At 37.3% G+C, this 27,306-nt stretch overlaps 2 protein-coding genes across 2 annotated transcripts in view; both read left to right on the top strand.

The window, feature by feature from the left end:
• Window positions 1–18,781, top strand: part of LOC137404039 (ATP-dependent DNA helicase PIF1-like) — a 29,599-nt gene extending 10,818 nt beyond the window's left edge. Inside the window, exons 5-14 of the mRNA XM_068090191.1 lie at window positions 143–306; window positions 3,338–3,512; window positions 6,998–7,241; window positions 7,993–8,113; window positions 9,172–9,261; window positions 9,735–9,891; window positions 10,960–11,066; window positions 16,617–16,704; window positions 17,469–17,614; window positions 18,333–18,781. Coding sequence (XP_067946292.1) covers window positions 143–306; window positions 3,338–3,512; window positions 6,998–7,241; window positions 7,993–8,113; window positions 9,172–9,261; window positions 9,735–9,891; window positions 10,960–11,066; window positions 16,617–16,704; window positions 17,469–17,614; window positions 18,333–18,518 — 1,478 coding nt within the window. The 3' untranslated portion in view covers window positions 18,519–18,781. The remainder of the gene's footprint in view (window positions 1–142; window positions 307–3,337; window positions 3,513–6,997; window positions 7,242–7,992; window positions 8,114–9,171; window positions 9,262–9,734; window positions 9,892–10,959; window positions 11,067–16,616; window positions 16,705–17,468; window positions 17,615–18,332) is intronic.
• A 717-nt stretch (window positions 18,782–19,498) lies between these two features.
• Window positions 19,499–27,306, top strand: part of LOC137403596 (spondin-1-like) — a 37,031-nt gene continuing 29,223 nt past the window's right edge. The window contains exons 1-2 of the mRNA XM_068089562.1: window positions 19,499–20,112; window positions 26,590–26,693. Coding sequence (XP_067945663.1) covers window positions 19,842–20,112; window positions 26,590–26,693 — 375 coding nt within the window. The 5' untranslated portion in view covers window positions 19,499–19,841. The remainder of the gene's footprint in view (window positions 20,113–26,589; window positions 26,694–27,306) is intronic.

Raw genomic sequence — 27,306 nt, 5'->3', positions numbered from 1 at the left:
CTGGTTTGTTAGTGTACAAATGCAAACATATCGCTTTCTCAGTTTTAATCAAAAACAAATACATTGCATTCTTCTCCAAGACCAATTCAAATGCATTGCAGTTTAACACACTCAAATGTAAAGATATTGCATATTCAAATAGCATCGAATGATTCATTTACGGAGATCAGCCCTCTCTGCGATGAGGATGTGCAATGTGTGCGAGCTAGCACCAAACACCCATCAGCAACGCCTACGGGAACCAAGTCTATAAAAAGGAAGAGGGACGGGGAGATGGCATCTGATGAAAAAGAAAATGCACAACCCGTAAGTTAGCAGGCTATACGGACAGGAGAATTAAGTATTCTTTGTTAAGCATGCTAGTTAGAGCTAACTAGTTAAAGCTAACTAGCAAGCAAGTTAACACTAGCAAATTAAAGCTAGCAAGTTAAAACTAGCTAGTTAAAGCTAGCTTTAATTAGCTAGTTAAAGCTAGCTTTAACTAGCTAGTTAAAGCTAGCTTTAACTAGCTAGTTAAAGCTAGCTAGTTAAAGCTAGCTTTAACTAGCTAGTTAAAGCTAGCTTTAACTAGCTAGTTAAAGCTAGCTAGTTAAAGCTAGCAAGTTAAAGCTAGCTAGTTAAAGCTAGCTAGTTAAAGCTAGCTAGTTAAAGCTAGCAAGTTAAAGGTAGGTAAACTAGCGTGCTGTTTATACGAAGGCTTCCAACAGTCAGAGCTCAACATAAGGTCTCCGCTGCATATTAATATTTTAACGCATGATGTAGAATCTGAACAGATATTCATCTCAACATGCCAACTACTTAAAAAAATATTCAAATCTCCTTTTGGAAAATTTACTGTTTTATGAGTAAAACTAGAACAGCTTCAAAATATTACATGTAAAATATAAAAATAATAAATAAAATATAAATTGAACCAACTAAAATTGCAACTTATAGTAGTTAGGGTGAGTTGTACAATGTATCTCGGTCACTCACTCTATCTATGAGTATCTCTATTGTAAAGTAAATGTAACAATGAAGTAACACTACTGATTATTATTTTATTAATTTAATATTTATATAAAGTTTAGGTTTTATATTTAGTTTTTGTGAGAGTTATATATTACGCATTAATTTTAGTGTTATATGTGATGACAGTTTAATGATGCTTAATAGGCTGAACGCCGAGAAAAATGAGCTCAAAAAGCGTGATAACAACGCCAGCTTGTGATAAAATTGCACTTTTTCGAGCTCACTTTTCTTGGCGTTCAGCCTATTAAACATCCTGCAACGAGCTACAAGCAGTGTTAAATAGCTTATCTACCTTTCAGAAAAAACTGAGATTATTTTGAAGGCTGAATTTAGAGAATAATGGGTTTTAAGACACCCATCTCTATAATTCTAGATCGGACTAAACATCCCCACCTTCCATCCCTAAAAAGCTAGGCTACGTCACATATTTATGGGCGGGGCTTGTTGTGTCGATTGCGACACCGATATTGAATCGTTGTAAAAAAGCCTTAAAAAACAAATGACTTGGAAAGTTAGTGAACCATTCTTTATTTTGAGTACAAAATCGGAATCAGAGTGTCTGATTTACCTATGTACAAACAATAAAAGCTGTTCGTGGCAGTTATGGTTTATTGTTAATGTGATGAAATGTTTATCGTAAGTGTTGTAGTTTTGGAGTGAATTAGACAAAATACAAGATTCTTTTCTCCGGCATACTTCTGTGTTGACGAAGTTAGTATCTCTGTATCTCAAGGTTGATTGTATAAGCTTGTAGCGACAACATTGTTGCAGGAGACATAATGCCACAAGTGCCTTTACACTTGGTGATTTTCTAGGATATATGTTGATGAGTTTATAAACAGAGGTTTGCTTGTCGCAATGACTATACCAGGTGTAGTTGTCAGCAATCCACCTGTGTTGAGCTAGTGATTTGATAAAAGCAGCCAGCGAGTGTTTTGTAGTGGTTACACATTTTTCATTTGTTATTTCTGCTGCATTTGTGTTTTGGCTCAATAAAAACGTATTAAAAAAAACAAAACATCAAATATTCATTAGTTATTATCACTCACTGTAGCATATTGAAGTTTAGTTACAAACAGCAAGGATGAACAAAAATTTCTATTGGCCAACGCGGTAAGTAAATAAGGAATTACATTAGCCACCTCTAAAATTTAACACGGAATACTATTGGCCAACACTATTGGTATACAAAGAATTCTATTGGTTAAAATAAAATTCTATTATTACATGGATTTTTACTGGGTGATACTACGGACAGACAACATTTTTATTGGCAAATCCAAAGGTAAACTAAAAATTCTATTGGCCTGCACTAAAGGCAACAATGCATCAATTGCAAGTTACTGGCGTAAGTAAGTGATCTGGTCACAATAGTTGCATATCATGATCACTTCATATACACCCCATTGCTTACACATTTGTATATTTGAGTATATTTGTTCCGATTGGTTGGTTGCTAAAATTTATCATTTGTTTTATCTAATTTATAAATCTCAAAGTTTGTCGTAGTCTGTCGTTGTTTGAAGTTAGTCCAGCAATAGCGATTAAAATCTAGCCATGAAAATCTGTATCGCACAAGATTTTATCTCGGAACAGACTGTTCACAAGGCGACAAGCTAACATATTAAGCTACACGGGATGCAATGAATTCATTGGACGATATGAGTAATTATCTGGGTTAAAGTATGCATAGCAACTGCGTTACAGCGCAACGTCACTAAAGCTTGCTCTCACGATTCTTTCTAGTAAGTTTAGAAATACGAATACTAGCTTACTCAAATTAGCCAATGGCTACTACATTACTTGCCACTGTTTATAAGGTGTTTTTAATACCCGTGCAACACCGAATATTCGGCTAGTCTTTACTATAATAAGAGCTGTGTTCTTTCGCCTGTCTGAAGCCATGGTCCGGGGTTGAGAAAAAAGATTGAATCGTACAGAATTCAAACACGCAACACACAGCCTCATCTCCCAGCACGCGATCACTTGTGCCAATGATTCACCTTCCATGATGGTGGAAGTATTGAACATATACAGTACTTATTCTCTGTGCTTTATTGGTACACTTGACAATCTCTGACAGCACACTGGGTTGACAGGGTACTAGTAGTAAATAGCATTAGCGTTATTTATCCTTCTACTCATTTCATTCACTTTATATGAATGAAATCTGCTATCACCCAGTGCAAAATTGGGAGCAAAATTGACATATTCAGAAAGGTTTTAACGTATATAAACAAATATATGGTATACCTTGTATAAAAAATAAGAGAAACAGAAGGAGATAAGGAAGCAAGGCATGTTAATTGTGTTTTAATGCCCACAGGGAGGCGGCAAGGGAGGCAGCAAGGTGGCAAGGAGAAACATATCCCTCACTCGTTCTCCGATGGAGCTCACAAGAGATCAGTATAGGGTTCTAGAGGCCATCACATCTGGCAAGAATGTATTCTTTACAGGAAGTGCTGGCACCGGAAAATCGCTTCTCCTCCGCCGGGCACTCGGTATGCGTTTCTATAAAATTTGTGGTTTATTAAACATTGCTTTACTGCCTTTGATATCGGCTTGACCTTGCTTTATTTTAGACTGTTTACTAGTAGCCATACCAAATCTTTTTAAAATTTTACACATTTTCAAAAATACTAATTTTTATATTTCAAATTTTCTTAATTTCTAAGTTTAAAGGTTGACTTGCAACAAAATTCACATTACAGTTATTATTTGGTATAAAAAGATTCACCATGTCTTACTCTGTTGTGTTGTAGGTGCCAAATATGTCGAAATGTGATTACAAGCTCTTAAAAGCTCAAAAACGAAAAGCCGCCGTAGATTGGAATCTATTTATTTCTCTGACGTAGTCATGATAGTTTGGTTATTGTCTTGTCACGTGATGTTCTCATGTGAATTGAAAGGCCAATAAAAAGCTCATTATAAACTTATCGTAGCACTAGTTTACGACAAACACTTTGAGTTTTACCGAAGACCCCTTATCAAATATAGATGCTCGCTACTTTACAGTTTTGTTTCAGCCTGGTCTAATCGGCAAGTCGTAATCTGATAATGTGACCCAATACTTCGAAAATAATTTTTGCAGCACTTTTCGATTATCACAGGTGACCAACAGGCTCGTCCTGATTATCAGACAATGATATGTACTCCTTCGAGGTAAGGCTAAAAAATTAAATGAATTTTTACGGCAAGTTATAAGATATCACTGCTAAAAGTGACAGCATTACAATGACGATAAAACAGACGCGTAAGAACGATAGACATGGTTTTATTGAACGCGTGAAGTATATTTGTAAAAATAATTTGATGAATAAGGTTGCATGAAAGTGTAAACAGAAACCATCTACCACAGCTACGTCACATTTGAGCCGTTTTGGAACGAGAATCCAAACTACGGCGGTCTCGTCTGGCTGCGATTAACTGTTCGTTTTTGAGTTTTTAAGAGCTTGTAATCACATTTCCACATATTTGGCACCCACAACACAACAGCGTAAGACATGGTGAATCTTTTCATATCAAATAACTGTAATGTGAATTTTGTTGCAAGTCAACCTTTAAGTTACATTTGTTTTCCTTAATCTGCTCTGTATGATGTTATGTTCAAACTCTGACAACTGCGTATGTGTACTACTGCTATGCAGCAGTTCTTGCAGGTGTACTCAGGGAGACGTTAAAAAGTGAGGCTGCTTTCACATCTTTACCGTAGCTAATAGTCTTGCATCTATTTGGGTGATACTTAACAACAGGTAGGAAGCTATGGGGTAATAGGGAGTTGTCTGCTAGTGTCCTTAATGTGTTCATACATTCTATAGATTCTATCTGTTGAAGTAGTTTTCTCTATCCTATAGAGTGTAACTAAATTTATGAGAAGCCATCCTTCCTCATTACACTATTATGTGTAACATGTAGGCTAAGTCTATTTTTGATCCACATGAAAATAAGTTAGTAACAATATGGTCGGAATCCCAAAATGACTGAATATATACGCCAAAAGTTACATAAAATTTATTTTTTATCATATCTTTACTATAGTAAGAGTGTCTGTCTGTTTGTCCGAAGCCACAGTTGGAGATTGGGAAAGGGATTGCATCCTACAGGATTCGAACTTCCAACATTCAACTTCGTACACCAACATGACCTGTGCCTTCCAGCATATATGAATTATTGTGTAGTTAGTTATTCTCTGCGCTTCATTGGCACACCTGACTATCTCTCACAGCACACTTGACTTCAAGTAATGATACTTGAAGTCAAGTGTATCAAGACTAGTATCATTCATAATTGGGCCTCAAGGGTTTAGAATAGCTCTCATAGTAATTATGACCAGCAGTAACGAGTCGGTTAACGTTCCTATTTACTACTGTTGAGTGCAATCGCCTTTTTAGATAGATAAGCCGATCAAATTTTCATACTGCTGGTCAGTATATAAGTACTGCAGTCAGTATATAACTAATAACTAGGGCAAGCTGAGGTCAGTATATAACTAATAACTAGGACAAGCTGAGGTCAGTATATAACTAATAACTAGGACAAGCTGAGGTCAGTATACAACTAATAACTAGGACAAACTGAGGTCAGTATATAACTAATAACTAGGACAAGCTGAGGTCAGTATATAACTAATAACTAGGACAAGCTGAGGTCAGTATATAACTAATAACTAGGACAAGCTGAGGTCAGTATATAACTAATAACTAGGACAAGCTGAGGTCAGCTTGTGCATTTTTAACTGTTGAAGCAATTGGAATTGGGTTCCTAACTTTAATGCTTCCGACCATCGTTTGCTGGTTAACTAGCCAAGTACGGAACATCACAATCTGACATGCAAAGGCACTCAGACCTGCTTTAATTGCCATGAGTAGTGGAATTCTCTATGTAGAAAAAGTGCATCACCTTCTTTAGTCTTTTCACTTCGTGGGGAGTTGTCACTCAGTTCGAAAGAGAGTACAGCTCAACTAGCATCAGAGAGTGTCTCATTAAAACTATGCTGACATATCCCCGAATGCTGACGTATCTCTGAATGCTGACACATCCCTGAATTCTGACATATCTCTGAACGCTGAAATATTCCTGAATGCTGACATTTCCCTAAATGCTGAAATATTCTTGATTGCTGACATTTCCCTGAATGTTGACTTATCACTGAATGCTGACACACTCCTGAATGCTGACACACTCCTGAATGCTGACATATCTTTGAATCTATATATATATTTCTCAAAGTATGTCCGTATGTCTGTCTGCATTCCGGCTATAGCTATTATTAGAATAACTGTAGCTGGACAACAATGCTGACGCAACGTCATGGAGTACAGTCATTAGAAGCCTAGCAGCTTACTGGAATTTTCTATTAGCAATGTGCCAGGCTAATAGCTTGAAAGTTACTGTTGTTTGACAAAGTTTTAAAACCTTTACAGTTGTTTTTATTTTTCTCCTAATTTATTTTAAATACACAAAACACTTCTCTCATGTTATGTAGTTAGAAAGTTAGAATGGGAAATGTTGTTATATGTTAAATACAAATCAATTTTCTCTCCAGACTTTTTTATTACCGGGCAACGCGGGGTAGCGCAGCTAGTGCTGACATATTCCTGAATGCTGACATATTCCTTAATGCTGACATATCTTTGAATGCTGACATATCTCTGAAAGCTGACTTATCTCTGAAAGCTGACTTATCTCTGAATGCTGACACACCCCTGAATGCTGACATACATATTCCTGAATGCTGACATTTCTCTGAATGCTGACATATCCTTGTATGCCTATTGTGCATTAATTGTCAGCTTATTAATAACCTATTTCCTTGATGAAGAGCACCAGCGTCGTAGACATTTTTATTTGGCACTTACATGTATAATAGGCTAGCAGCTTACCGTTGTAGCTTTTAATTGGGTAGGACTTTCAATTACAGTTTTTGATTCGCTAGCGAGTGCCGATTGTGTTGTAAGTTATTTAACAATACTAATGAATTCTTTAGGCTCACTACCGCCCGAGCACACATTTGCTACTGCTAGCACCGGAATCGCTGCGTCACACATTAACGGAATGACATTACATTCGTTTGCTGGCATCGGATCAGGCAAAGCTAGCTTGAATGACTGCATTGCACTGGCTAACAGGAGCGTTGTCTCAGCACAGTGGAAGAAGTGCAAGCATCTGATAATTGATGAGATATCTATGGTGCATGGAGAGTACTTTGCCAAACTAGAAGCTGTGGCCAGGTAATACCAGATCTAGTTGTATTAGTAGTGAGGTAATACCAGATCTAGTTGCATCAGCTGCTTAAATTTTAGATTCTCTCTTTTATTCTTAAGTAATATATAGGAGTAACACATAAATATGAGTAATATATAGGAGTAACACATAATTATGAGTAATATATAGGGGAGTGACACATAATTATGAGTAATATATAGGAGTAACACATAAATATGAGTAATATATAGGGGAGTGACACATAATTATGAGTAATATGTAGGAGTAACACATAACTATGCTAATATGATGCTGATCCTTGGCACGGGCTACTAAACTCAATGTTTTATTCAAGACAGGCTCATTATTTTACATATAAAATTTGCTTTATTGTTGTTTATTTCCACCCTCAGCAATAATACGCTATATTAGAGAGGAATGAATGCTATCACCGTCATGCATTACAGATTGAGTCAGCTAGAAGCATGCTGATGTTGTCATCTTTTTATGAATAGAACATTTAGATTGATTGTTAAATTGTCTCAGCCTAATATGGTCCTCTGGATGATCAGTTATTTCCTATGTACATCAAATTAGGTGTAAAACTTTGTTAGGCATCTGTGTAGCATAAAACACGACTGACACCTGTTTCTGTCTGTCAGAACTTGGCAAACTACTTGATGTTGTCATTGGTCAGGTTGGCTACTCGCTTGACTTAAATAAAAGACTTGTTGACTAGATGTATATATCGATTGGCTTATTCTCTCTTCTCTACAGGGTAATCAGAAAGTCTGAGCAACCATTTGGTGGAATACAACTCATCGTGTGCGGAGACTTTTTGCAGCTGCCTCCTGTGGACAAGGCCTCCAATGACAGCAAGAAGATGTTTGCTTTTCAGGTGGACAATCATATTTTGGTATACTCTTGTATATGTGCTGTAAGTTTACAGCTGCCATTGATGAATCTGCTACCAGAAACATTCAGTAATTTCTCCGTATTTCACTGTTCAGCTTTTGCGGTTTTCGATGGGTGAAAATATTCATTAAAAGATAAAAAATTAAAGACAACAAATATGAATATAAAGTAAGCGAAATAAAATAACTTAAAATACATGAAGTTCTCTCATACGCGATCATAATTGTGGTAATGGTCGTCAAGGCTGTCTTCCTGTTACGTTTTGTGAAATATAAAAGTTCAGTGTTTGTGACACTCTTCATCATGCTTCTTACACGTCATCCCTCAAAACTGTCTAATGAACCTGAGAAAAAGAGTAAAATTCTTACGATTAATGAAAAACTCACTCTATTAGATATGAGCTTACTAGTTCTTATTTCATGGAATTTCATTTTTCATGGCAGCACCGGTCTCGATTAACTGTCAGAAACTATACAGTTAAAGTTCCTACCAAATCATCTTCGGAAATTTGTAAAATGATTTATCTGTTCTGACTTGGCACTAAGAGAAAACAGGAGGCTAGGCAAGCTGTCACTTGACTCATTGATCAGATGTTTGAATACTTGTAAGAAGAGACAATGTAGTTGTCTTTCATTTGTTTGCTACTAACAAATATTTGTACAGAAACAATATCATTAGAATCTAGAAATCGTCTCCTCATCATTCCCTGATAAATTAATTTGTATATTAAATATTAAATAGCTTATCTTGCCAAATAAGAAAAGATTATTAAATTTAAAAACCTAAAACTAAAAATAAATTTACAACAACTGAAAAACAATGGACGATACAAAGAGTCAAGGTTAGAGGAGGTTAGTTTCAGTGTTAGTTAGGCACCCAGCCCTTGTCTTGGTCGCTGAAGAATGTTCAGGAACTTTCCGCGTGTCATTTCTCGTGCTAAAATTATACATTAGACTAGAATAGATGATTCTTTGATTATAAAGTTTATTCACACGCAGAACTAAACTTCCATAGACTGATACAAGTGCTATATGTGTCTAGACTAGTGCCTGGAGAAGGTGCATAGAAAAATCTATAGAGCTGATGGAAGTCAAGAGGCAAACAGACAGTTCCTTCATCGATATCTTGCAGGTTAGTCACTCGTCTTTGGTAGTTGGAGCAGCAATGACTGATTACACGCACAGTCATTAAGTCTTGTGTAGTTAGTCGATTCTTATTGACCTATTGATTTATCAACTTATTGGCTGACTGATCAATTCAATGACTGTTTAGTTTGTTGGCGAAATGGTTAGCCGACTTATTGATTGACCCTTAGAGCTATGTAAAAGCTGGACCCCTTTTACTTACAAGCATGTTTATTGGAGCTATCTTCTTATACTGTGGAAGCTCATAGCATGGCCTATCTTTATGGTTTATTCCGTTGAAATGCGCTAAGGTTTCTAACTCATTAATTTAAATTAGCCAGTTGATTACAACTGAAATCAAACACACTTTCTTGGTTGATGAAATGAGCCGTAAAGTGGAATTTTTTGTTGTTGTAAAAAAAAGTATTTTCATTGAGTCCTTGCTGGCTAGAATTTCCTTTTGTTTCACTTTGGTTGTAGCAAATAAGGCGCGGCTACTGCCCCCCTTTAATTACCAAGATTCTTACTCAAACAGCGGCTCACAGGCTACACATACATGGTTTGCAGGCTACAAAACTCAGTCCACGAAATGACGATGTAGATGAAATCAATGATAACAGTTTAGATTGTCTTCCAGGTATGTAGTTATCATTCCTGGCCTTCCTTGACAACCTTGGTCAGTGTAATTGTAATGGAGGGAGTGCAACTCCTGAGTTGTTTTCAGTTATATATGTTTTGCTAGGGTCTTAGTAGTTTTAAGGTATAGTTGTTTTGTGCTCACTCTGAGGACTAAACTAACTAATTCAGTTGCTGAAGAATTTGCATTACTTCATACAGGGTGTACACTGACTTGCAGGCTTTATGATATCTAACTGAAATTTAATTCCGATTTCTCTCAATATTTGAAATGATGGAGATGCTCACCAGTTTTAAGTACGGAACTTTGGCAAGGAAAACTTTTTATTAATCGAAATATTCTCAAAACTGTTCATTATCGCTCCTCTGTCAATTCTAATCCTAGTGTGATAGCTATAAATTATGTTTGCGCACTCCATATTATGCTCATTCAGCTAATTTCTCTCCGAAATTTTAACATTTTCTTGCGGCCGGAAAAACTAACAGTGCTTTTCAGAACCTATCAATACATTCTCTGATTTAATGAATAAAATATTCAAAGATATAATACCTAGATATCCAATTACCAAACTGGCAACAATAGTCCTCAATTTTCACAGTGAGTCGTGACTGGTCCACTGGCGAAAAGTAAAAATCCGTGAAACGGTAGCTGATAATCTCATACACAAAAAAGTCACTTTTTCATTAGTCGTCAGCATTCACATTTTTTTCGTAGATTCATTAGAGAACTTTGAAGGGTCGAGTTGCTAATACAGAGATGGAGCATTACATATATTTGATGTACAGTCATGTGGGAAGACCTGCTTGTCTTAGGATGTTGCTAGATTATTTAGAGCTGCGATGAGCTGACCTCCACTAGGTGATATTTGATTAGTAGCCACGGTTGTGTATTTTAGACAAGTTCGGAATTGGTGTTTTTCTTGTAGCTCGAAAAATAGTATGAAAGCAAGCCGTTTTCTATCAAGCAGCAAGTTAATCACTGGTGTTAATAGATAATTGATTTAGTCTCAACTTTTTACTTGTATACTTGCTACCACTTTGTATGCACTCTTACGTGGCTGTCTTATAGGGGAGTGCTGCGTGTTCACAGCGCAAGATAGTGATCCGTCTATGTCAAAGAGGTTGAGTGATCTTTGTCCGGCCTCTAAGGAAATAAGGCTAAAAAAGGGTGCTCAGGTAGTTAGTGATATTATGTTGCAAGTTCTACTTTATTTCTGAGACTAAGTACAGCGAAGCTAAAAACTACAAGATAATAACTCAGAAGAAAACATACAAGTTAATAGTTGAAAATATACTCTGAACCTACACATTACTGAGTCTCAGTCTACCTCTGAACCTACACATTACTGAGTCTCACTCTACCTCTGAACCTACACATTACTGAGTCTCACTCTATCTCTGAACCTACACATTAGTGAGTCTCACTCTACCTCTGAACCTACACATTGCTGAGTCTCCACTCTACCTCTGAACCTACACATTACTGAGTCTCACTCTACCTCTGAACCTACACATTACTGAGTCTCACTCTATCTCTGAACCTACACATTAGTGAGTCTCACTCTACCTCTGAACCTACACATTGCTGAGTCTCCACTCTACCTCTGAACCTACACATTACTGAGTCTCACTCTATCTCTGAACCTACACATTACTGAGTCTCACTCTACCTCTGAACCTACACATTACTGAGTCTCACTCTACCTCTGAACCTACACATTACTGAGTCTCACTCTACCTCTGAACCTACACATTGCTAAGTCTCACTCTACCTCTGAACCTACACATTACTGAGTCTCAGTCTACCTCTGAACCTACACATTACTGAGTCTCACTCTACCTCTGAACCTACACATTACTGAGTCTCACTCTATCTCTGAACCTACACATTAGTGAGTCTCACTCTACCTCTGAGCCTACACATTGCTGAGTCTCCACTCTACCTCTGAACCTACACATTACTGAGTCTCACTCTACCTCTGAACCTACACATTACTGAGTCTCACTTTACCTCTGAACCTACACATTGCTGAGTCTCCACTCTACCTCTGAACCTACACATTACTGAGTCTCACTCTACCTCTGAACCTACACATTACTGAGTCTCACTTTACCTCTGAACCTACACATTGCTGAGTCTCACTCTACCTCTGAACCTACACATTGCTGAGTCTCACTCTACCTCTGAACCTACACATTACTGAGTCTCACTCTACCTCTGAACCTACACATTACTGAGTCTCACTCTATCTCTGAACCTACACATTAGTGAGTCTCACTCTACCTCTGAACCTACACATTGCTGAGTCTCCACTCTACCTCTGAACCTACACATTACTGAGTCTCACTCTACCTCTGAACCTACACATTACTGAGTCTCACTCTATCTCTGAACCTACACATTAGTGAGTCTCACTCTACCTCTGAACCTACACATTGCTGAGTCTCCACTCTACCTCTGAACCTACACATTACTGAGTCTCACTCTATCTCTGAACCTACACATTACTGAGTCTCACTCTACCTCTGAACCTACACATTACTGAGTCTCACTCTACCTCTGAACCTACACATTACTGAGTCTCACTCTACCTCTGAACCTACACATTGCTAAGTCTCACTCTACCTCTGAACCTACACATTACTGAGTCTCAGTCTACCTCTGAACCTACACATTACTGAGTCTCACTCTACCTCTGAACCTACACATTACTGAGTCTCACTCTATCTCTGAACCTACACATTAGTGAGTCTCACTCTACCTCTGAGCCTACACATTGCTGAGTCTCCACTCTACCTCTGAACCTACACATTACTGAGTCTCACTCTACCTCTGAACCTACACATTACTGAGTCTCACTTTACCTCTGAACCTACACATTGCTGAGTCTCCACTCTACCTCTGAACCTACACATTACTGAGTCTCACTCTACCTCTGAACCTACACATTACTGAGTCTCACTTTACCTCTGAACCTACACATTGCTGAGTCTCACTCTACCTCTGAACCTACACATTGCTGAGTCTCACTCTACCTCTGAACCTACACATTACTGAGTCTCACTCTACCTCTGAACCTACACATTACTGAGTCTCACTCTACCTCTGAACCTACACATTACTGAGTCTCACTTTACCTCTGAACCTACACATTACTGAGTCTCACTCTATTTCTGAACCTACACATTAGTGAGTCTCACTCTACCTCTAAACCTACACATTGCTGAGTCTCCACTCTACCTCTGAACCTACACATTACTGAGTCTCACTCTACCTCTGAACCTACACATTACTGAGTCTCACTTTACCTCTGAACCTACACATTGCTGAGTCTCACTCTACCTCTGAACCTACACATTGCTGAGTCTCACTCTACCTCTGAACCTACACATTACTGAGTCTCACTCTACCTCTGAACCTACACATTACTGAGTCTCACTCTACCTCTGAACCTACACATTGCTGAGTCTCACTCTACCTCTGAACCTACACATTGCTGAGTCTCACTCTACCTCTGAACCTACACATTACTGAGTCTCACTCTACCTCTGAACCTACACATTACTGAGTCTCACTCTACCTCTGAACCTACACATTGCTGAGTCTCACTCTACCTCTGAACCTACACATTACTGAGTCTCACTTTACCTCTGAACCTACACATTGCTGAGTCTCACTCTATCTCTGAACCTACACATTGCTGAGTCTCACTTTACCTCTGAACCTACACATTAGTGAGTCTCACTCTATCTCTGAACCTACACATTAGTGAGTCTCACTCTATCTCTGAACCTACACATTACTGAGTCTCACTCTATCTCTGAACCTACACATTGCTGAGTCTCACTTTACCTCTGAACCTACACATTAGTGAGTCTCACTCTATCTCTGAACCTACACATTGCTGAGTCTCACTTTACCTCTGAACCTACACATTAGTGAGTCTCACTCTATCTCTGAACCTACACATTAGTGAGTCTCACTCTATCTCTGAACCTACACATTACTGAGTCTCACTCTATCTCTGAACCTACACATTGCTGAGTCTCACTTTACCTCTGAACCTACACATTAGTGAGTCTCACTCTATCTCTGAACCTACACATTAGTGAGTCTCACTCTACCTCTGAACCTACACATTACTGAGTCTCACTCTACCTCTGAACCTACACATTACTGAGTCTCACTCTACCTCTGAACCTACACATTACTGAGTCTCACTCTACCTCTGAACCTACACATTGCTGAGTCTCACTCTATCTCTGAACCTACACATTAGTGAGTCTCACTCTATCTCTGAACCTACACATTACTGAGTCTCACTCTATCTCTGAACCTACACATTGCTGAGTCTCACTTTACCTCTGAACCTACACATTACTGAGTCTCACTCTACCTCTGAACCTACACATTGCTGAGTCTCACTCTACCTCTGAACCTACACATTACTGAGTCTCACTTTACCTCTGAACCTACACATTGCTGAGTCTCACTCTATCTCTGAACCTACACATTGCTGAGTCTCACTTTACCTTTGAACCTACACATTAGTGAGTCTCACTCTATCTCTGAACCTACACATTAGTGAGTCTCACTCTATCTCTGAACCTACACATTACTGAGTCTCACTCTATCTCTGAACCTACACATTGCTGAGTCTCACTCTACCTCTGAACCTACACATTACTGAGTCTCACTTTACCTCTGAACCTACACATTACTGAGTCTCACTCTACCTCTGAACCTACACATTACTGAGTCTCACTCTACCTCTGAACCTACACATTGCTGAGTCTCACTCTACCTCTGAACCTACACATTACTGAGTCTCACTCTACCTCTTAACCTACACATTACTGAGTCTCACTCTACCTCTTAACCTACACATTGCTGAGTCTCACTTTACCTTTGAACCTACACATTACTGAGTCTCACTCTACCTCTGAACCTACACATTACTGAGTCTCACTCTACCTCTTAACCTACACATTACTGAGTCTCACTCTACCTCTGAACCTACACATTACTGAGTCTCACTCTACCTCTGAACCTACACATTACTGAGTCTCACTCTACCTCTGAACCTACACATTGCTGAGTCTCACTCTACCTCTGAACCTACACATTACTGAGTCTCACTCTACCTCTGAACCTACACATTGCTGAGTTCCACTCTACCTCTGAACCTACAAATTGCTGAGTCTCACTCTACCTCTGAACCTACACATTACTGAGTCTCACTCTACCTCTGAACCTACACATTACTGAGTCTCACTTTACCTCTGAACCTACACATTACTGAGTCTCACTCTACCTCTGAACCTACACATTGCTGAGTCTCACTCTACCTCTGAACCTACACATTACTGAGTCTCACTCTACCTCTGAACCTACACATTGCTGAGTCTCACTCTACCTCTGAACCTACACATTGCTGAGTTTCACTCTACCTCTGAACCTACAAATTGCTGAGTCTCACTCTACCTCTGAACCTACACATTGCTGATTTTCACTCTACCTCTGAACCTACAAATTGCTGAGTCTCACTCTACCTCTGAACCTACACATTGCTGAGTCTCACTCTACCTCTGAACCTACACATTACTGAGTCTCACTTTACCTCTGAACCTACACATTACTGAGTCTCACTCTACCTCTGAACCTACACATTGCTGAGTCTCACTCTACCTCTGAACCTACAAATTGCTGAGTCTCACTCTACCTCTGAACCTACACATTACTGAGTCTCACTCTACCTCTGAACCTACACATTGCTGAGTCTCACTTTACCTCTGAACCTACACATTACTGAGTCTCACTCTACCTCTGAACCTACACATTACTGAGTCTCACTCTACCTCTTAACCTACACATTGCTGAGTTTCACTCTACCTCTGAACCTACAAATTGCTGAGTCTCACTCTACCTCTGAACCTACACATTGCTGAGTTTCACTCTACCTCTGAACCTACACATTACTGAGTCTCACTCTACCTCTGAACCTACACATTACTGAGTCTCACTCTACCTCTGAACCTACAAATTGCTGAGTTTCACTCTACCTCTGAACCTACACATTACTGAGTCTCACTCTACCTCTGAACCTACACATTACTGAGTCTCACTCTACCTCTGAACCTACACATTACTGAGTCTCACTCTACCTCTGAACCTACACATTACTGAGTCTCACTCTACCTCTGAACCTACACATTGCTGAGTCTCCACTGCTTTCCTGTGTCCCCAAAGTAGAGAAACAATGAAAAGCTCTTTTCACAGATTATTTCTTTTTAGTTTATTTTTATACAACTTTTACATTTACTTTTATTATGTTTTGTGTACGTGTATGCTTGTGCGCACGCGTGCATGTGTACGTGTATGCATGTGTACGTGTATGCTTGTGTACGTGTATGCATGTATACGTGTATGCATGTGTACGTGTATGCATGTGTACGTGTATGCATGTGTACGTGTATGCATGTGTACGTGTATGCATGTGTACGTGTATGCGTGTATGGGTGTTTTTGCAGTATAGATATGTTATGGAATTATTTTATGTTAGTTGTTGGATGAATTAAATAAATTACATTGTATTCTAATGGGAGTGTTTGATTTGAGTTTTGATATGAATTAAGTTTGTATGCAGAGGTTTGGCTATAGTATGTCTGGAACTGTCAGGGTTTTTGCAACTAGCTTGATGAAATCTTTTCATGCCTTACATTCAGGTAATGATTTGTAAGAATATAGACGTGAAAGAAGGATTGGTGAATGGAACAAGGGGTGTAGTGATCGGATTTGAGAAAGGGAGTTCAGGTAAATAAAGGACATCTCTAATTGATTATTATATTAATCTTCATGGTAGATTTGAGCAGAAATTGATACCTTTTGGGAGCTTACTAATTGGGAGCAAATTAAAACTCTAACAAGATATTGATTTGTTTGTCAAAGTTGGACAACTAATGAATGAGTTAAAGCTACATGGCTGACAGACGTGATTAGTGTGAAGTTGGTGATCCACTACTTTTAGTAAAAGTTCAAAAAAGAGATAAAAATGTGATAAGGATTCCAATTTATGTTATTTGGTCTCATTTAAGAACACCACGGTCATGCATTTATTATTACTCTTAGCGGGTAAAAGCTTTTCCTATTCGATTGATTTATAAACAGTTGAGTCACAAAGTACACGAGTTTTGTATAGCAACCGATATAATCTAGCATGTGTATTGCTGAGCTCTGTGTCAGCCACTTATGACCGCTGTGACTAGTAATGTTTACAATGACTATCATTGACCAGACCAACTGAGTCATGGCTAAATGTTATACCACGAATAATATAAAACTAACTTAATGTGAACTTACAAGTTTTCGTTTTGCCGTTTTGTTCACTAGCGCTCTGTTGTATGATATTTGTATAGTCAAACCCTGAGTGAAACTCAGTATGTTATAGTTACGCGGTAACCTGACAACTATGATAACATTTCCTAGCCTCTGGAAACCGTAAATTCAAACTACGGCTGTTTTGTATACTCTGGTTTGTGAATCTGGACGCGTTGCTATTGTTCTATTCACTGTTGTAGGTTTCCCTGTTATTAGATTGCTGAATGGAAAAGAGGTTACAATTCAACCCCATAATTTTACATTCAAATATAGTGGAGGTATCACTCTAGTGAGAAGACAACTTCCACTAAAACTTGCTTGGGCAGTATCAATACACAAAAGCCAGGTCAGCGCTGTATGTGTATGTCTAATCTGCATATGAGTTGTCTTTTTGGTTTTTGGCATTAAATCAGCCATTGATTTTTCTTGTAAGAATAGCACGAGTTCCTACTGAATACCTTGTTCTTTAGGGCTGTCGGTCAGGCCTTCGTATGGCTAAACTAGTGGCAATATTCTGGAACGTATTTTCTCATCTTTCATTTTTTGAAATGAATATATTTTTTGTTACAAAACATCAAATCTTATTCTTTATTTCCTGTTTGCTTGATCTATCGATTAAGAAAACGGTGGAAACTGACAAGCCAGTTTGGGTTTTAATATTTGTATAAGATCTCAGGCTAACCTATTAGTATTACTTTGCTCAGACGGAAGGCATTAACAACTGTTTTTTTCTTGTTTACAGGATGTATTCTTCTTTTATTTTTTGTAGATATAAAGGTCATTTTTCATGTCACCGTTTTACCATGTATGATAAAATGATATTAAGAGAGTTCTTTGAAGATTTGTATTATAATTTGAAGAGAATTGTTTCAAACTGTTTAACCTCAAATTTACACAGGATTGCTTACACTCCTTTGGCGTGTAAAGTATTGTTTTTATAATAGGTACACTCTTTTTTCCATGGCAAACCCTGAAATAACTACAACCCAGTTTCATTGCTTCCCGAATAGCCTACTCTGACCTCTGTCGTTATTATATACCACGCTGTTGTATCTTTTCTGTAGGGTATGACACTGGATTTAGTCGAGATGTCACTTGGCAGGGTGTTCGAATATGGACAGGCATACGTGGCACTTTCTCGTGCTCGCAGTTTGAAGGGGCTACGAGTGTTGGAGTTCTCTGCTCAATGTGTCAAAGCTCATCCTAAAGTCATCGAGTTCTACGATAGCCTGGAGACTGATTCTAACTGACATTGTTTGCTTTTTAACTCTGGAACAGCTTCTATTCCTCCAGCGCAACTTTTCTGAATTTTAGATCATTTTATATTCCTTGTGCTGCTCAAATCTGTATTGACATTTTGATAAGATAAAACATGCCACTTATAAGACTAATTTATTTAAATTGGTATGGATCTGGCACTTAATACATTTACCTCAATTTTATTTTAAGAATTTTAGTTTTCTGTCAGTCGATAAGTCGATAGTTTTCATATTCAGTTCTGGAATAGGTAACCTTCTACTGATTTGTATTGTACCAAATAATTATTTTAATAAAAACTTTTATATTTGTATAGTTAGCACATGAGAAGACAACTCTGAAATCGCACCCATTGAGCCTTTGATGCAAATTAGCTGTATGGTTCGTTTCATCGTAGACATAAATTTTGATAATCTTATGCAAATGAGAATCTCTCATTTGTCCATGACGTTTCTGTTGAAGCCATGCAGTCAGTAGGCAACTTGAATTTTATCAACTGTATCCTATCATACGGCTCCAACTCCCTTCCAACTTAGGTTTCGGCAGTTTTTACTCAGTTTTGCTTCAGCTTGCTGATTTATTGTTTTTTGTTACTTTGCTTGCTATATGTCTCATAGCATCTTAAATCACACTAACCCTCTGGGGGTAAGGCAAATGTAGACTGCTAGATATTCAATATCTATCTACTTTATACGACAACCAGCCTGGAGGAATCTTTGATGGGCTGGAGTTGTCACATCTACCAGCTAGCAACTTGTCAATCATAAACCACGCCTTCGATCTGGTGCTGATGACAACGTAGCCTGAGATATAGAAATACGCCAATTCGTTATATATAAGCAATGGTTAGGAATTATCGTCCTATTGAATCATATAAAGGCTAACTATAGCGGATATAGTATAACAGTGTTTTTAGTAAATTGTATCGTGAACTAAGGGGTGTTGTAAACTTATAACTCAGTCGTTACTTTGTTTGTTACTGGTCACTTAACTTCCACACGGTGTGCTTTGATTTGCTAAATGACAAGGTATGACATAAGCTGCCTTGGCTCATTATGGTTATAGGCTTTGGCGTGAGGATCACGTAGAGTGACAACAAGACAATCACTGCTACAACCCGTCGGTGCAAATTGACGTTGCTTGGCTATTTAAGGCAACGTTTAAAAGTTTGAAGTATTCTGAACGCCATACGCTTCAACTAGTGGTAAACATTTCTATGAAGCACGTTAAACTTTGCGAAAGCACTCAAGATTAGTGTAACATTTTTGGACATAATTATCGTCTCAGCCAAAGCTCTCGTTACTTTACAAGCAAAAATGTCGGACAAGTACTGCTATAGACACATATCTCACGTTATCGCCAAAGCTTCTACATTTCGATGGAACTGTTCGTTGAAAATGATGCTTGGTATACTAGTCTTAATTTTGTGCCAAAGTATTGCTGATGGACAGCGTTTAAACAAAATGACATGTGCAAGAAGACCAACACACACAAGCGCTCACAAAACTCCTGGGGATAATGGCTTCTCAATAAAGATTTTAGGATCATCCCATGTTGATTATTACGAACCAGGCCATGACTACACAAGTAAGTATGCTTAATAATTAATATTCATGAGGGAAGGCCTACTTAATCTTTACAATTTAGTTTATTTTGCTATTCACAGTAAGAATAGTTGTTTAGCTTTATGGAACATTGCATGCCAGTTTACTGCATAAACTCAGCATTACTGAAACCTCGGCTACCAATCCATGTGGTAGTTTCTTATAGCTCACCATTTGTTTTACTAAAATGATGAGAAGAGTTTTGGTTGATATTCATTAAAGTCACTTGTAAAGAGAGAAATCCTAGATGCAGCCTAAAATCTATTGCTATTGTTGTAATGTCTTTTGAGATTGCTAAAACAACTGTTAATCAACTTATCCTAGTAGGTTTAATCTCATTAGAGTATTTCGAAAAGTGCTTACATTTGTGTTTATGTGGTTAAATTTTGGTCGAGCATAATATAAAGTTGTAGTAAACACACTCGAAACACTGTCAACAAAAAAATTAAAAAATATGCAAATTGGAATAATTTACAATTAGGCCTACAATAGCTTGTTCTTCCACACAGTTTTGAAACTTTAAAAATGGTCTATAACGATCCATTATTGTCTTATTCTGTTTGCCAAAACCTATTAGTTTTCTTATGAATTAAGATTTTTTTGTTTTTTACAAATTGGATTGGAAAACCTAGTGATTTCAGTGTATTCATTTAGTGCTGTAGCTTTTTCTCAATAATATATTAATTTATTTCCGATTTTTGCTGTAAGTCTATATTTTTACAACTTGGAAATATTGCTAAATCGTAAAATTTAGTTGATATTGCGATAAATTCATTATTAAAACCGCAATTTCAAATGTTACTGGCAGTTAATCATTCGATTAATTTCCTTCTCGGAGTCTATCTTCTACAGTCATTTATAGTTTTCTTGATGTTTTTGTATTCCTTTTGTATAGGCTACACGCATTTGTATTCGACAAACTTTTGGTTATACACCAAATGTTTACCCGGTTAAAAATAGACCTGCTTGAATTATATATTAAACCTTAATCAAATAGCAAGTTTTTGTCATTGATCATTGTGCCATCATTATTTCTGTCAGCACTGATGCCGTTCAACAATAAAATTCTTATGTTGCATTGACACGGTTTTCCATTTTAATATCATTGATTTGCAATAAAATTTCTAAAACTATTAAACAATTTTATTTGCGTTATTCAAGTCTATTTTCACTCATTGGCATGTACATTTGTTTTATTTTAATAACAACATAAATTGTGTAAATTTTTAAGGGGTATGAAAAGTTTTAAAAGGTTTTCAAAAGTCGAGGAATACTCTCTTCAGTTTCATGTTAGCTTTTATGTCTGCAGCGGCAGTAGTAAAAGTCTTATTTGGTTGGGCTAGCATTACATTTTGTTGGTCAAAAATATAAGAGAATTCAGAATTCCTTTCCGAAGTAAGAAAGATTAATTGAAATTTTATTGAAATCTTGATGACCTCCTGAGTGAAGCTGCACGCATGAGTAGCGCTGGTCTATCTTGTGGCACTTGGTCTTCAAAGTGGTAAACAAGATAAAGCCTTCCAAGGATTATAGAAGATTATTTAAGATGATGTAAAATGCTCTACAAAATATTTACTATATCATATAATATGTAAACAAAGTTTAAAGTAACCTTTCTGAATTTTAATAACACGTGTGTAATGCTAGTGCAGTCCTTAGTTGTCACGCAGCTAGTGAGGAGGTAATCTATGAATGCCATATACTTCCGGTCATATTATTGCTATTCACTTTTATCGATATTCACCTCAAATTGTACTATCAATTTTTCAGTACAAAGTTTTAATTTTTAACGAGTATGTTAAATTTTTTTATTGCTAACTCTATACGACATTGCAAGTTGCAACACATTGTTTCTACAAATGGTTCATCTTTTTCCTTTTGCTTGCAAAATAATAATATTTCGAGAACATCATGTTTTGGGGGTTCCTTTGTATATCAGATATCAAGAAACATATATGAGTTTTAATTTTGCATTGGACATTAAAAAAATGTGTGTGTAGATAATTGTAAATCGAGGGGTTGCTATATTTCACGGTTGTGTTGCGTGTTAGGCCACTTTTGGAATTCTCCATGAATTTCCTTGTCGAGGAACTCACGAATTATGTTGATCATTGACTGGGAGTATGTGTTGAGCAATTGTCGACTCCTTTTTGTACTCGCAATATCGAAATTATTCGTTATACTATGTCTACCGATAGGCAATTGATATTGTGATTGCTTTGCGGTAATGGATCAAATCCTTCAACGAATCCACTAAAAATATTTTTAGCATTTACCAAATGCATCTGTTATACATTAAGCACTGATGCAAACCTCAGGCTGCATTTTTCCGTGATGTATCATGAAAGCATACACCTAACTACTGTCTCTGGCTGCATTCTTGTGTACCCATAATATATTCCAGTCATCATACAAACTAACATTGTCTACGAAATTCAACTGTTATTCTTACCGTAAAACCTGTATTTGAACGCCACCTCTATTTGAGCACCACTTTTATTTGGATGCTACTTACATTTTACCGATACTATTTGACATTCTTAGTCTTCAGGAACCTATGATAGCAAGCGCTCAGTAGAAAAAGTGTCCACAAAACCTTACTAATAATGACTCAATTGCGTCAAACGAAGGCAACAATCGGAACGCAACCTGCCGAGCAAGTGATGCTGATATTTTTGTTTTAAAAATGTTTATCTTTGGTTCCTGCATGTATTATAATTATGGTTTGTTTATGTTACTTGGTCTTGAATATATATTTGTAGCATTTGATAGACTATTATTATTATAAAACTTATTAATTAATTTGCATATTTATAGCATATTATTTGATAGCATGATTGCGGTAATCTGAACTCAGCTTACAATGGACCGAGGCTTATAACTCCTGTTCTATTGCACATAAAATGCTAGTTTTGGCTGCAAACTGTAACAAACATATCGATGAGTGCAATGAGCTTTTATGCATCGTTGTTAAATATAATTATAAAATATACCTTCAAATTGAAAATGAAATACAAAACTTGAAAGCTCGAACAAATGGCAATGCAAGCTATAATATCATCATTGGTTAATTGCAAGCAATAGATATCAATTGGTAGAGACATGTACCAGCTTCTTTGTGCGTATTTATTTAGATATCTACCACAGGTTGGAGGTAAGTTAGCAAATTTTTTGCCTCCAAAAAGGGTTGATGTTGCACTGCTCGAAGGAGAGTACCAAATAAAAGCGACATTCGATTCGCCCTTGAAAGGATTAAATTTATCTTCTCAACATCATGAAAAGGTGTTTGAAAAATACAACGCCACCCTTTATTTGAACGTCGCCTCTAATAAAGCATCACTTGGAGGAAAGAATGGAAAAATAGAGTCCCAAGGCATTTAAATAAAGGTTGTATGTTATGCTACATACAGGACTAAAAACAGCACCCTCAATATGTTGAGAGAATTCAACTGTTTAAAGCATACGAGTGCCTCTGTTTTCCACTAATTGGATGAAGTTGTCCAAGACTTGCTGCTGTAAAACACTGCTGCCTCTCCAGCTATAATTCTCATTTAGCAGCAGCTGCCAAGCTCTACGTAGGCGTTTACGTGAAGCTCAGTTTTTAGTAGTTTGATTTTCAAACTGAAGTTATATTTAGATCATTACATCAAAAAGGATAAATAGTGTCATTCTCACTTCAGATCTTCAAGTATTCGCTCATAGAAGTTGTGTTTGCTGTCAACTGGTAAACTATTGGTTGAATATAATCCATCACAGCCGCAGATCACGTCTTAATTCTATGATGTGAAGTGCAGTTCTTTTGATTATCATATCAGAGGCCTATTCAAATACAATCGGAACTTTTGATGTGAGATAAGTTGTTACTATGTAATACCCAGCATGCCAACTGTTGCCTGTAATGTGATAGCACCTGCTCAACGTGTCATAGCTGATCAGATACCGTGTCAGTCTATTAAAGCTCATCAGGTGTGATAGCAACATCGTTGTAGCTATGTTCGGCATCACAAGTGCGTTCCATCTGACAGTTGTTACTGATTACATCAAATTACACCAAATGCACAGCAGCCAGCATAATTTGCTCATTGTAATTATTCTAAACTTGAACAATATGTCAGCCATGACAAAATAAGCCACCTCTCACAATCATTAGTACCTGCCATTTTTTGCCCGCTAGTAAATTTTCATTTGTAAACAATGAGATTATTATAGAAGCTCATTCGACACTGGCATGGCCGAGAGCTAACTCTAGTAATTCTGCTAATGTCAATCACATACGTGCCTGGCTCTTTCAGCCGCGCAGCGTTTCACGATGCACATTGTTGTTTTTAATTTTGATTTGAATGCCTTTATTCAATTTCTTTATGTTTAAAAACAACTGGCACTCGCTAGGCGGACAATGGAGGGAGATCAAACAGATAGCACTCGGCTGTTGAATAGAATCATAGCTTCTTTTGAAGGCCTCCGTGTGTCCGGCACTTGATTGCAATCCCTGCTTTCGTGCGGCCAGAATAAACAATCTGACAGAAGAGCTCTAAAAGAAGCCGACTCCCGGCGGTACTTCACTTTTATTGCTGGTATATAGATGGTCTTTGAGATCGGAGCTGCCTGCCTAGTCATGAACAGCAAGCCGGAAGATTTAATACTGTCAATATAGCATGCACTCTGCTATAAGTCAGTTAAATGATTACTTTCGTAAGCCCCGATGGTGAAAAGCTTTCTAGGTTCAAATAGTAGTTTCAAATATTGTCACAAAATATCATAAGTTGGGTGTAGGAACAGCAAAAATTACTTAATGGTCATATTCAATGCTCTCTAACAATCTACCGTAAAACCTCTATATAAACGCCCTTTTCCTAGAGTGGCGATTTATTAGAAGTGGCGTTCAAACTCACAGTGACATTGTATTTTTCTACTGGCTCATCAGAATTTTAGGAAGATAAATATAACCCTTTCACAGGCGAAGTGAATGTCTCCTATATTTCACACTCTCCTTAGGGCAAACGACATTAACCTTTTTGCATTCAAGAAATCTGCTAACTTACCTCTAACTTGTAGATCTCTAAATAAATATGCATTAGGAAGCTGAGTAATATCTCTTCCAGTTCATATCTATTGCTTGCAATTAATTTATGATGATTTTGTACCCTGCGTTGCAACTTGTTGGAGCTTCAAATTTTTTAAATTCTATTCTAAATTTTAAGGCATATTTTACTATAAAGCTTTCACTATAACTTTTAGCTGACCTTACTAAAAAAATTTTTTCAAACCGAGCCGACAAGAAAGACCAAGCGATGCTTTTAAAATTTGAATTTCAGAAAGACATGTTGATGTCGTATGGTGGAAAATGCCATAATGAAGGGCTGGAAAAACTTTGTGTTCTACATTTTAAGGCAAAAAACTGTGAGTAGATAAAGCAGTATGTTATTGGAAAATCATTTTAAGAAAAGTCTAACGTTTTCACACAGCAGCAACATATGAAAAACCCACTTCACTCTACTTTCTTTGACTTTTTTCCTGCTTCTCTTCACTCGGCTACATTAGATATTATATACATAATACATATATCTACATATTTGTATTATCTGATTGAAATCTGGTTCTTTGTGGGCAAGTCAAATACGCAGATCATTTTCAGGATTGATGGTGTTACGATATTTAATTTTCATGTATAGAAAAGATGAAAACTGATTCCTGCACTCTCGTGAACAACAGCTCGCATACTTTATCTGGAAGCCCTGTTATAAAGGAATGTTTCTGTTAAATGATTTTGGAATCGATTTTGCACTCTCAAAGTATCTGCAGCTAAAAGCATAAGCCATAGCTAATACACTGGTTGAAGTAATTATTTACAGTAAATTTACTATTGTCAGTTGAAGGTTGTGTTTTACAGGTTATACGTTTCTCCATTATAAAGTTTATTATGTGACAAGTTTAAAATTTATTGTGGCTCAATCTTAATTAATGCCTTACAGGAAGCAGCCTGTCAAGTATAAACCTATTATCACCCTCGGCTGTGTCACTAACACACCCATAATTGCTAAACAAAAATATTATATTAAAAATTGCTAGTATAAATAGCTGCGTTCAGGGAACTTTGCATTCTGATTTCATCCTCAGTTTTCGCTGCCAAAGTTATCTCGAAATCACGTAATGCAAATGCAGCTTATTATGACCTAATATGTTGCCATATGTCACAGTTGTTTCAGTGGTTTTGTATTACAGTAGCTGTAACCTACAATTGTGTTATTCATCAGTTGAGTAATGCTATAGCTGTGCTCTGTGCTCTGTTACAGGTGTACTATGTTAGAGTTATTGCTATGCCACAGTTATTGCTATGCCCCAGTTATTGCTATGTTACAGTTATTGCTATGCCCCAGTTATTGCTATGTTACAGTTATTGCTATGCCACAGTTATTGTTATGCCACAGTTGTGCTACGTTGCAGTTGTGCTATGTTACAGTTGTACTCAACGGGTCATACGCTAATCAACAATTTCTCGACTTCATGCTTGTTGCTACTCTCAAGGAGGCTGGAGATGAGAGACAGACTGCTGGTTCCTTTTTTGTAAGTTTTACCAAAATGCATGCTTGTATTCTGGTATGAATAACTCTTTCTTTTCTCACACGAACTGGTGCATTCAAGCGCTCACCAGATGGTCAGGGCTCTCGAGTATCATTCCATAAAATTGTTTTTACATTCTGGCTTGTTTTTACTAGTAGTCCGTGTAGCAGCAGGAGCAACAGTAAACTTGATAGCAATATTCACTGTTTCCACGACGCTGTTAAACTTGATAGCAATATTCACTGTTTCCACGACGCTGTTAAACTTGATAGCAATATTCACTGTTTCCACGACACTGTTAAACTTGATAGCAATATTCACCGTTTCCACTACGCTGTTAAACTTGATAGCAATATTCACTGTTTCCACGACGCTGTTAAACTTGATAGCAATATTCACTGTTTTCATGACGCTGTTAAACTTGATAGCAATATTCACTGTTTCCATGACGCTGTTAAACGATGGAAATAACAAAAACCTGCTGGTCAAACGAGTTTTGTTACTCTCAATTTTTTACCGAATGTTTTAAGCTTGCTAAAGATGGAAACTGCGTATGTGAAGGATGCGCAAGAAAATGCTGCGCAAGCTATTCCATTTGAAACATTTTCTACATTTC

The sequence above is a fragment of the Watersipora subatra genome, chromosome 9, assembly GCF_963576615.1.
Source record: "Watersipora subatra chromosome 9, tzWatSuba1.1, whole genome shotgun sequence".
NCBI classification, from domain to species: domain Eukaryota; kingdom Metazoa; phylum Bryozoa; class Gymnolaemata; order Cheilostomatida; family Watersiporidae; genus Watersipora; species Watersipora subatra.
Note: the sequence above shows the minus strand (reverse complement) of the source record. Positions and strands in the feature narration are given on the sequence as shown.